General features: G+C 40.7%; 1 protein-coding gene across 8 annotated transcripts in view; it reads right to left on the reverse strand.

Annotated features, from left to right (window-relative positions):
• Window positions 1–12,010, reverse strand: part of fli1 (Fli-1 proto-oncogene, ETS transcription factor) — a 67,002-nt gene that overhangs the window by 13,502 nt on the left and 41,490 nt on the right. For all 8 annotated transcript variants that reach the window (XM_048615629.1, XM_048615626.1, XM_048615627.1 and 5 more), the window contains one exon: window positions 3,284–3,346. In XM_048615629.1, coding sequence (XP_048471586.1) covers window positions 3,284–3,346 — 63 coding nt within the window. The remainder of the gene's footprint in view (window positions 1–3,283; window positions 3,347–12,010) is intronic.

Raw genomic sequence — 12,010 nt, forward strand, 5'->3', positions numbered from 1 at the left:
CAGCGTTCACAGTAGAAACTAACCACTTTCTCTAAACTTTGACATCCATGGGTTTCTCAACCACTAAGATTTGAAACAGACAACACTCTTTGTGGCTCAGAAATAAATGAACTGACACTGGATCCCAGTGCCATATGAATGGAAAAGGACCTGCCATTAATCGCTAGTCTGTGATGATTCATTTAACAACACAAGAAATGCTCCAATTAGCCTTCAAGCCTCTTAGGAAAGATCTTGTGAAACTTGAAAGGGTTCAGAAAAGATTTACAAGGATGTTGTCGAGGCTGGTGGGTTTGAGCGAAAGGCAGAGGCTGAATAGGCTGGGGCTATTTTCCCTGGCGTGTCGGAGGCTGAGGGGTGACCTTATTGAGGATCAGAAAATCATGAGCAGCATGGATAGATGAATAGCCAAGGTCTCTTCCTCAGGGTCAGGGAGTCCAAAACTAGATGGTATAGGTTGAAGGTGAGAGAGGAAAGATTTAAAAGGGAACTAAGGGGCAATGTTTTCATGCAGAGGGTGGTGCATGTATGGAATGAGCTGCCAGAGGAAGTGGTGGCAGCTGGTACAATTACAACATTTAAAAGGCATCTGGATGGGTATGTCAATAGGAAGGGTTTAAAAAGATATAAGCCAAATGCTGGCAGATGGGACTGGATTAACTTAGGATATTTGGTCAGCTTGGATAAGTTGGACCATAGGGTCTGTTTCTGTGCTGTACAACTCTATGACTCTATAACATAGGTATGTAGGTGTGGACTGGGCCACACTTGATTCTAATGTTTCACATAACTAAATGTGAGATTGAAGCTCAACTCTTCAAGAATGGCAATTTGGCAAAGCTACTGAAATCTGTGAAAGTGTACCCAGAGCAAACTGTTCTTAGGAGAGAAGGATAGAAAACAAAGCACAAAATTATTTAAATGTCAATATACTATCAGCTATCTCAATTCTAACTTATTGCATGAAATACACAGCTAAGAGAAAAAATAATCTAAAAGAGAGTTTATAGAAGAGCACTATAACATGCCAGTACTCAGTTTGGAAGTATTAAAGGTTGATTGACTTTTATTCATTTATTCTTATTTTTAATGTAATTAAAGCACTTAGCGAAGGTGAAAATGACTATAAATTGGACAAGCTCCTAAATAAACAGCAATTATATGAGTTGAAATTTGCTGGTTGAGATTTAATGTCACTGATATTAAATTGCTTAAATTGCCAACCAGTTGGGGAACAAGCAAGAAGCTCTCACTACCTCTGCTAAATTTTAATGCCTGACCAGCATTTCACTGACCAGTGTCAGATCTACCCAAGAACTCAGGACCCGGGGATGAAAGGTCAATCCCGGGAGCTGCTGGTCAGATGGCGGCTCACGGGAGATTGGAGTGGGAAGGCTGTCATGTGGGGACAATCAATAGACCATGAAAAATAAGAACAGGACTAGGCCCTTCAGCCCCTCAGGCCACTGTATGAGTGGGCAGGTTGTACACAGTAGTATGGCCTCTATCTCCTCCTGTAGAATCAAGAATGTCCTGCTGCAATTATACAGTTCTATGGAAGGGTCACCCAGCTGGAAAAATGAACTCTCATTTCTTTCCACAGATGCTTCCAGAACTGCTGAGATTTTCCAGCAATTTCTGTTTTTGTTTGCAGTTACACTGGGCTTTGGTGAGACCACACCTAGACTATCGTGTGTGGTTTGTTCTCCTTATCTGAGGAAGAAAGTACTTGCTGTGGTGAGGATGCAGAAAAGGTTTACTAGATTGATCTCTCAGATGGCGTAATTGATGGAAGAAGAAAGATTGATTTGGTTAGCATTATATTCACCAGAGCACAGAAGATGAAAGTTGGGGAATCTCATAGAAACCTATAAAATCCTAACAGTACAAGATAGGGCAAATCCTGGAATTCCTTCCCTAACAGCATTGTGGATCAACTCACAGCACATGGACTACTGCAGGTCAGGAAGGCAACTCACCATCACCTTCTCAAGGACAACTAGGGATGGGCAATAAAAATGCTGGCCCAGCCATCGATACAGACGTTCCGTAAATGAATGAAAAAAAGATAAAAACCGAAAGACCTGTGGATGCTGTAAATCAGGAACAAAAACAAAGTTGTTGGAAAAGCTCAGCAGGTCTGGCAGCATCTGTGAAGGAAAAAGCAGAGTTAACGTTTCGGGTCCAGTGACCCTTCCTCAGAACAAAAAATAGGATGCTCCCGATGATGGGGGAGTCCAGAACAGAAGTCACAGTCTAAGGATACAGGGTAGGCCATTTAGGAATGAGATGAGAAGAAATTTCTTCATCTAGAGAGTGGTGAGACTGTGGAATTCCCTGCCACAGAAAGCAGGTGAGGCCAAAATATCGCATGATTTCAAGAAGGAATTGGATATAGCACATGGGGCTAAAGGGTTGAAAGATATGGGATAAAAGCAGGAATAGGTTATTGTGTTGGATGATCAGTCATGATCACACTGAATGGCATAGCAGGTGCATTGGGCCAAATGGCCTGCTCCTGCTCTGAATTCCTGTCTTTTCATGGTTCTTGCAAATGGTTTTACAACAGCAGGAAGATTGACTGACAGCCTGTGTGAATTAGTGCAAAGCCTGGCAGCCAGGCTTCCTGAATATTGGACCAGATTAAATTTTGCCTCATGAATCAGAAATGACAACACCACCCAGTGTCAGTACATCTCTCAACTTCTGTCTGTTTTTCCTCATAAATGGTAAAATACTTGACCATCTCTACCAATCAGGAGAGGGTTTCCTGGATCTGCATCGTTAGGTCACCCAGGCATTGTGCGCATCATAGAGCTCTGTGGATTTTTCAAAACTCTGAAAATTTCCAATATAATGTGATTCCCAGTTCTTACAGATTCAGACCCAGAAAATCTCCTGTTTTCTCCTCCTGTATCCTCATTATATTGAAGTCGAAATTCATTGCATCATCTCTAGCTCGAATACATTTTTCTCAAGATTTCAGGTCAAAGCTCTTTACTTATCTGAAGCCTTTCATAAATTTCTACAACATAAGATTGGTTTCTGTTCATGAATATTCATTGAGATCATTTTTCAAAATTGCTTATAGAGAGGCCCCCTTGCAAGCCTGAAATTCCAGAATGTTATACATTCACCTCTGGGATTTCCTCAACACTTATAATTCCCAACTGCGGATTTGCATTCAAAAAACCACCTTTAAACTTTGTTCAAACTTGCTGATGCTCTATTCTGTTGATACTGGCACTTAATTTTATTTTTAAATATATTCAATGGCACTTACTTTTTGTCACATTGTTCATACTATTGCCCCATCCAGATCTCCTGCCAGTATCATATGATGCATCTAAAAAGAACCAAAAGACAAGGTATAGTGAGAAAGCAATTTATTAAGTAGCTGACGCTATTTCAGTAAACGTTTTTAAAGATAAGGTAGATTTTTTTTGAACAATAAAGGAATTAAGGGATACGGTGAGAACACGGGTAAGTGGATCTGAGTCCACGAAAAGATCAGCCATGATCTTATTGAATGGCTGAACAGGCTCGAAGGGCCGGACGGCCTACTCCTGCTCCTAGTTCTTATGTTCTTATGTTCTTATGTTCTAATCCTGTACCAACAAGCTCAGTTCACAATATTTCAATTTCCCAACAGAATTAATGGGGCTAATGTTGAATGTAAATTTCTAGCCTTGTCAATACTACAGCATATCTAATCCAGAGCTGCACAATAACTAAACAGGATTAACAGGAATCAGTAGGTCATCAAATCATATATGAATTGGGAAGCTTCAAAACACCACAACAGATTATCCACAGTTACCTCACTCATGATTGTGGGAACTTTGGTGTGCCCAAATTTTTTGTTGAACTTCCTACATAACAGCAATGACTAAATTTCAAAAATTGGTTTTGTAATGCACTGGGCAGTATTGACAAGAATGACGAAAATCCGTGTTTTTTCTTAATTTCTGCAACATACAACAGGGAAATACCCGAAACCTGGTAACAACAGGGTGTCCCTTCTTCAAACACACTGCAGAGGAGATCTTGTGGTGTGGCGGGTAGCATACTTAACTCTGATTCAAACCTCTGGATTTAATTCCCACTCAAGGATTTGATAGCCAAGGAAGGTGTGCTTGTAACATGGCCAAACAGGTTGAGTGTCAACTTTACATCCTTCCAGTACACATCAATGGCAGAGAATGGGAGAGATTCCACCTATGTGATGAAGACGAATTGTAGACTCCACCATCACTATCCATAACTCCAGATTGTAAAATTAAAGTAATTGCGCATGTTGTCAGAATAGCTCACATCCTTGGAGACCTAGTTGGCTAGGTAGCCAGAATGGATCAGAATGTGGATCAGAATGGTGCAAATAGAATGGGGTTCAGTATGAATATGGACCTGCCTCCTTGCCCTACCTATGGTGGGCATTCCAGCACTAAATCTGGACCTGTCTTCAGGCAGAGAATCAATAAGAAGGAACACACTGCAGTTTATTGGTGGCAGTACGACAAGAGGTTAATAACTCTTCCACAGGTAAGTGAAATATTCTTGCCTGGATACAGGCTGGTTTAAGAATGAGCAGTTGGCCTGATTTGACAATGACCAACCTGAGTGTAACCATCAGTAGGCATGGTGTGTTGCTGGTATGTGGCTGCCCACCTAAACACATTAGCCCAGACTGTCCTGTGGTGGCACGTCTACAATGTAAGTACATGTGCTCAGCGCAAACAAGAAGGGAATTGTGCCATTTTGTTGGGAGTTTTTCTTCTTTGCAACATAAACTTTTCTGAAAACAGGGAGATGTTACTTATCATAGCTCCACACACCTGTTCCAATAACATCGATGCCAATCATCATTTTCCACAAAGAATTAATTCCATTTTTGATGCCATTGTCACTTAAGTTTGCTGGATCTTTATTGACAAACAATGGTGTGCAAACAATACCCACGTTTAGCAATGTGTAAGTCAGCCAACAAATTCAATGGATTAAGAGATATGCCTCAAATTTTCAGCCCTTGTGTTTTATTTTTGCTACTAAGTAGGGTTTGTTTTTACTCAAGTGGCACCTCACCCTCAATTTGACATTATTTTTAAGAATTTAAATTACACATTAATAACTATTAATTTTGTCACAGTCAGTTAAGTAGTATACACATTCAACATGTGATAATAATGTGGTTTAAACTTCTGTGACACAGAAAGACAACAATTTAAAATGTTCAATCCAATTTCCACATTGAGCAAACAATGTCTAGAGCTTTCATCAATGTGACTTCCTGATTTAATTTTCCTTTCTGTCCCTTTTTTCACTTTACCCAACTATTTTTCTCTCTTCATTTTACTTTCTGTTCCTAATTTGAAAGCTAACTCATGTTATTTTCTTCTCCTTTATTTTTTTTTTCACTTTTTCAAACCTTAAATCTCATTGACTGTAGAGATATAGCACTGATCCAATCATTCATAAAGGTCCTAGTTTCCCTGTTGCTCCTCCAAAATCAGTTCCTAAGATTTCCAGAGTGCCACAGCTCAGTTGCACATGGTAAGTTATAAAGATTCTGACTGAATGCAAAACACGTATGCAATACTTAACCATGAAATTTGCAACAAGATATCATTTGTTAGTGTCACCCTTCGTCTGTCTTTTTGGTAATAAGCTTATATGGGAATCACTAAATAATTAAAATAAATGCTGCTCCCTGTTGTTTTCTAATATGAAATACAATAAATATATTACTTTTACAACAGAAAGATATGAACATGGGGCAAATATTAGGGAGGATGAGGTTTGTTCTAAGAATTATCCTAAAGGGAGAAAAGACAAATAGTCGAGTTTACGGAAGGAATTGTTTGCAGTTTTGGTCTCCTTGTCTGAGGGAGGACATTCTTGCTATTGAGGGGGGGGACTCTAGCGAAGGCTCACCAGACTGATTCCTGGGATGGCAGGACTAACATATGTAAAAGGATTAGTTCAACTGGGCTTGTACTCACCAAAATTTAGAAGAATGAGGGGAGGATCTCATAGAAACATATAAATTCTTGATGGGACTGGACAGGCTAGATGCAGGGAAAATGTTCACAACGTTTGAAGATATCCAGAACTAGGAGTCACTGTCTAATCATAACGGGTAAGTCATTCAGGACTTAGATGGCAGCAACGGTACTGCATCTGATTCCAAATCAGAAGGTTGTGTGTTCAAATCACGTCAGGCTCACGGTGTTTGACAAAAGCTCAAAGCATTGTGAAGCACAGTGGCTCATTGGTTAACACTGCTGCCTCACTGTGCCAGGGACCCAGGTTCAATTCCACCCTTGGGCAACTATCTGTGTGGAGTTTGCATATTTTCCCTGTGTTGGCATGGGTTTCTGTCAGGTGCTCTGGTTTCTTCCCACAGTCCAAAAGTGTGCAGGTGGATTGGCCATGTTAAATTTCCCACAGTGTTCAGGTATGTGTAGATTAGGTGTGTTAGTATGGGAAATGCAGGGTTACAGGGAAAGGGTAGGGGGATAGGTCTGGGTAGGATGCTCTTCAGGGGGTTAGTGTAGACTCATTGGGCCAAAGGGCCTGCTTCCAAACTGTTGGGGTTCTGTGAGGAAGAATTTCTTTACTTAGAGAGTTGTGAACCTGTGGAACTCTCGCCCAGATAAAGCTGTTGGCATCAGTTTGTTAAATATCATCAAGGGGGAGCTGGACATGGCTCTTGTGACTAAAGGGATCAAGGGATATAGAGAGGAAGTGGGATGCTGAAATTGTATGATAAATCATGATCATATTGAATGGTGGTGCAGGCTCGAAGGGTGAATGGCCTACTCCTGCACCAATGTTTCTAATTCCAGAGCTTTGGTATTAGGTAAATGAAGGCATACCAATGGAGAAATGAATGAAATCTGGAGCGCTCAAACAGCCAGATTTAGAGGAGTACAAGCATTTTCAAAGATGTGGGTTGAAGGAACTTTCAAAGCCAGAGAGCCCCAAGCCTTTGGAGAAATTTGAAAACAAAAACGAGACTTTTAAAATCAAGACATGGCATAACTGGGAGCCAATGGAGGTTGACACAGGCAGAGTAATTGGTAAAGTTCAGCAAAGGGCTATCAAGTATCTGAATGACCTTGAGTTTACAGAGGCTGGAATGTGGTTAGTCATGAGCTGGAGCTAACCAAAGATGGAGGAGTTTCTTAGCAGCAGATGAGCTGAGGCAGGGTGAATTACAGCAGGTCAAAAGGATTTAGGCAATTTTAGCAATGATGCGTACCTATGTTTGGAAACTCATATACAGCTTATGTCTGACACCATGATTGTGAACAGTCTGGTAGAGTCTCAAACAGTTGCCAGGGAGAAGGCCAGAGCTGGAGACTAGGGAGCAGAGTCTGTAGTGGGAATTAAAGGCTTCATTCTTCCCAATATTTAATTGATGGAAATTTCTGCTCATCCAATACTGGATGTTGTCCAAGCTGTCTGACGAGTAGAGACACTGAAGGGATCAAAAGTGCTGGTCAGGTGGAGTTTATTGGAACCAGAGGGAGATGAGACTTTTTTAAAATGTAGTTAGTTGCCATGTTTGGAAATGTAATGCTGAAACAGTTTCAATAGTTAGTTCCAAAAGCAGATTGGATACATACTTGAAAGGAAAACAAAATGCAACAGTGGGGATGTGGAACTAATTGGATAACATGCTAAAAGAGACATACTGGCAAAATGGACTGAACGGCCTTATTTTAAACATTGCGTGATATGAGAATTAGAAACCTGGCAATAGAGCAGGAGTCCTAATTGAATGCTGTAAATTACTGTGCTTTCACTACGTAAATAACCTCGTACACTGAGGGCTGTTGTTAGGTCAGTATTTAAAGTATCTCCACATGATTATTTGTGAATGTTTAAGTTTGTTTTATTCCCAAAAAGAAAGTTTAAGGTCAGCTGTATAAATGAAGGCACGGAATGTGGCGCAGCTTTCCAAAGCAAACTGGCTTTTCAAAAGAATTATTTAAATGTGCAAAACTTAAATGGAGCTGGAAGGGGGCGTTGTTCGAATGTGCTGGCTGAGGGTTTGTGTGAGTGTTTTGTACACCGGCCAAGAAGAGGCGAGGTCACGGGTTTAAATAATTAGTTAGTAGCCAGACTACAAGAAGCAATACACAAACACGACTTAGGAAATGGCCAGGATTTAATCATTTCACTGTAAACACGCCGTTAGTGCAGAGGTACAATTGCATAATTATTGGGCGCCAGCCCAAAAAGTCAACCAGTACGTTATTCGTTAAAGAAAAGAAATCCATTTTTTGCCTCAAAGATGAATTGTTTTTCTTTTCATTTCTTTTAAATTCCGGAAAGACTGTTCGTTATAACAGAAAGAGACTATTTCTCGTGTAAGTAAGATATTTACAAATTAATCAACTTCAAACTCTTCTGTGTAATTAAATAGACTGAATAAATATAAACATTCCAACAAATTATATAAAATGACTCAGTAAGATTAAACCAATGAAAACGGATATTTAAAGCACTTCATTCATGCAAATGTCTACTGTAATCGAGTCAATCTTGAACGGAATGGAGAATAATAAATTATTTTGTTTAATACATTTCAGTTTGTTTTATGAGGCAGCGATATAACCTCTTAAAAAAAGTCTCGGTGTCGTCTTCTAATATAAAACAGAATCGTCTGTCATTGGTACTGTAATCATTGTGGAAAGAGCCCCGGGAAAGACATCTATCCCCCAACCCCGCCTAACGAACTAGCCAGTTTCACGGGCTCCAGCGGTTGTTTGCGGTCCCCGAAGCGTTGCGAAATGTGGGCTTGAGCACAGCTCCCTCTTTGTTTTCCCCTCTCACATTACTTTTTTTTTGACACGGCGCAAGTTTGCAGTCGAGTGTTCAAACCAGACAAAACACAAAATCGAGAGCAGAGCCGTTCTGAGTTGCTGCCACTGTGATTTGTCTTCTGCCAGCAAACTCCTTCCCCATCACACCGCCCCCCCACCGAACTCCACAAAACCTTCACCACATCCCCCCCCTAAAATTCACAACATTCACTGCCTCACCTTGTCACGTACAATACAACGCCGGCGTACAGAAAAACAAACATGTCCTGGGTTTCTGAGTTATTTTGCTGCTGAAATAAACTGAATTGTGATAAAATGAAAATCATTCTCTTTACATCTTGGGAACTGTAGCTTAGACTTGTGTTTATTGGACTGATATCCCAAAGAGCAAAAATTCAAATCATAAGGATATAAATTTGTTATTTTTCTGTGTTTAAAACAAAACTGGATCTATAAAAAGCGGTGTTTCCTTATGCGTCTAAAACCCGCCCTGTTTCCTGGTGTGAATCCAATGGTTGATTCTGAACTGCCTCATGAAAGCCAGACTTGGTCAGCATGGAGGACTTGGACCGAAAGGTCTGTTTCCGTGCTCTATGACTCTATGGCTCTACGACATATTCGTAGGATAACGAGAGATGAGCAATCAATGTCAGCCCTTGTGCTCACAGCAGCGGATACATTAAACTGAAAAGAAAGAACATATCAGAGACTCAAAGGGCTCATGTTATTGAGCTACAGCAGAATCTTTCCTTAGAGGCACACATTTTGGAAAATCCACAATAGCTTGATAATTGTTCTATATATAGTGCAGCTTAAACTGCAGTTGTACCATACTATCAACACAAATTAATATACCTCTTGCCAAATGTAGTTTAAACTAGCCCTGATATCCCTGCCCAGCCGATTACAGTTCTGTAAATGTATGTTAGCACGCAGATACTGTTCCTTCTTCTAAACATTATGAGTGTGCAGGAGGGTGTGCCCACTATCTCATCAAATTAAAAAGACTCTGAAGTTAGTGCCCTTGCAAATCAACAGACCACCCAAACTCTTCTCAGATTTGGCTATATAGCCAACTGGAGCTAATCTCTGCACAATACCAAGTCCGTGATATGATATTCCCCTCCTAGGAAACCATTACACACGCAAGTGGCTCTAATGTCTTTTGAAGACAATCAGCTATCAGACTTACAGTGTAATTTTGCCTCACATTGTACCCAGAACTAGAAGGTACTAATTCTGAACTGGTAAAGAAGCTGTTGTGTCACGTATTGAGGTAATTCAATAATTGCCATACCAGTATCAGTGCTGAATGACTCTTGTGTAGTTACAGTCAGAGTCAGAGAGAGGTACAATACGGAAACAGACCTTTTGGTCCAACTCGTTCGTCCCAACCAGATATCCAAAATGAATCTAGTCCTACATGCCAGCGTTTGGCCCATATCCCTTTAAACCCTTCCTATTCCTATACCCATCCAGACGCCTTTTAAATGTTGTAATTATACCAGCCTCCACCAGTTCCTCTGGCAGCTCATTCCATACACATACCACTCTCTGAGTGAAAAAGTTGCCCCTTAAAGCTCTTTTAAATCTTTTTCCTCTCACTTTAAACTTATGCCCTCTAATTTTGGACTCCCTGACCCTGGGGGAAATGGCTATTCACCCCTATGATTTTATAAACCTTTTTAAGGTTAGTGGCATTCCCAGTGTAAATCTTCATGACTTGACAAAACTGATCATAGGGAACAGCCAATAGTAACAAATCTTACTAATAACATTGAATTTTATTTATGTAGCATTGATAATAGAGTAAAACATTGCTGGGTACTTCAGTGTAGAATTGTGAAGAAAGGTTTGATGCTGAACCACATTATGGGATATTGGGGTTGATGGTCAGAAGTTGTTTCATCGAGGGTTTCGGGGAGCATCTTAAATAAGGAATATGAGGCAGAGAAGGGAGAGATTTAGGTAGAGAATTTAGTCCTGAAAATGCTGAAGAGGTGGTCCGTGGGGTTAGTGCGATTAAAAATGGGGATGTTCAAGGATTGTCAGAATTCAACAAGTGTCTCAGAGGATTCTTGGGCTGAAGGAGATAGGAGGGTGAAGAGAGGTATTTCAAAACAAACATGAGAATTTTGAAGTCAACATTGCTTCACCAGCCGCCAGTGTCGGTCAAATATTATAACATTCAAGGATATGGGACAAGTACAAGAAATTGGGATTAGTGCACTTTTAGTGGTAGTTATGTTGGAGCAGACTCGATGGGCCGAAGGGCTTTTTCAGTGCTGTATAAATCTATGAATCTATGAGTGAGCACAGAGAACTGAGTATGTTACAGCACAATATCAGCCCTGGCTCTATAACACAGTACTGAGAGAGTGCTGGTATAGATTGGAGGTGCATCATTGATTTGAAGATGCATCCTCATATACACCCTCAGGTTGAAGTTAAAAAAAAAACTCTATTTAAAGAACAACAGGGCGTAAGTCTCAGGCTGTGACCAATATTTATTAGTCAATCAGCATTACACTGAGTCATTATCACTTGCTCAATGTGGAATTTTGCTTTGCAAGGTTGCAGTCCTGTTTCCTACATTTAAACAATTACTCTACTTCAAAGTATTGGACTTCAGATATTACCGTCAATCAGTTGCATTGGGTGGGTCACATCTTTTCACATGCCTGACACAAGATTTCCAAAACAAACTTTCCACTCTGAACTCAAGGCATGCAGTTACTAAGGGGACACAGTGGTCCTCAAAGCCTCCCTGAAAAAAAAATGCAATACTTCCCGTGCTTCACGAGAATCTCTGGCCCAAGATCACCCAGACTGGAGAAGAAACATTGCAATGACACTAACAACCTCAAACATATGGGACTGGCCCAGGTGGAAAGCCACATGCAAACAATCGAAAGAACTACCAAAACCCAAGCCTCCTACCCACCTACCTCTTCAAACCCCACCTGCAGCAGGGTGGATCTAGCATCTGACTGTAGTTAACCCAAGACTCATAATTCTGGAGCGGAGGATAGTCATTCTCGGTCCCAGGGGATTGTCTAAAAAGGCAACTTCAAAGCACCTGACCTGACGATGGCATGGTGGCTCAGTGGTCAGCACTGCTGCCTCACAGCACCAGGGACCTAGGTTCAATTCCGGCTCTGTGTTTGTATGGGTTTCCT

This window comes from Rhincodon typus, chromosome 32 (genome assembly GCF_021869965.1).
Source record: "Rhincodon typus isolate 14 chromosome 32, sRhiTyp1.1, whole genome shotgun sequence".
Taxonomy (NCBI): Eukaryota; Metazoa; Chordata; class Chondrichthyes; order Orectolobiformes; family Rhincodontidae; genus Rhincodon; species Rhincodon typus.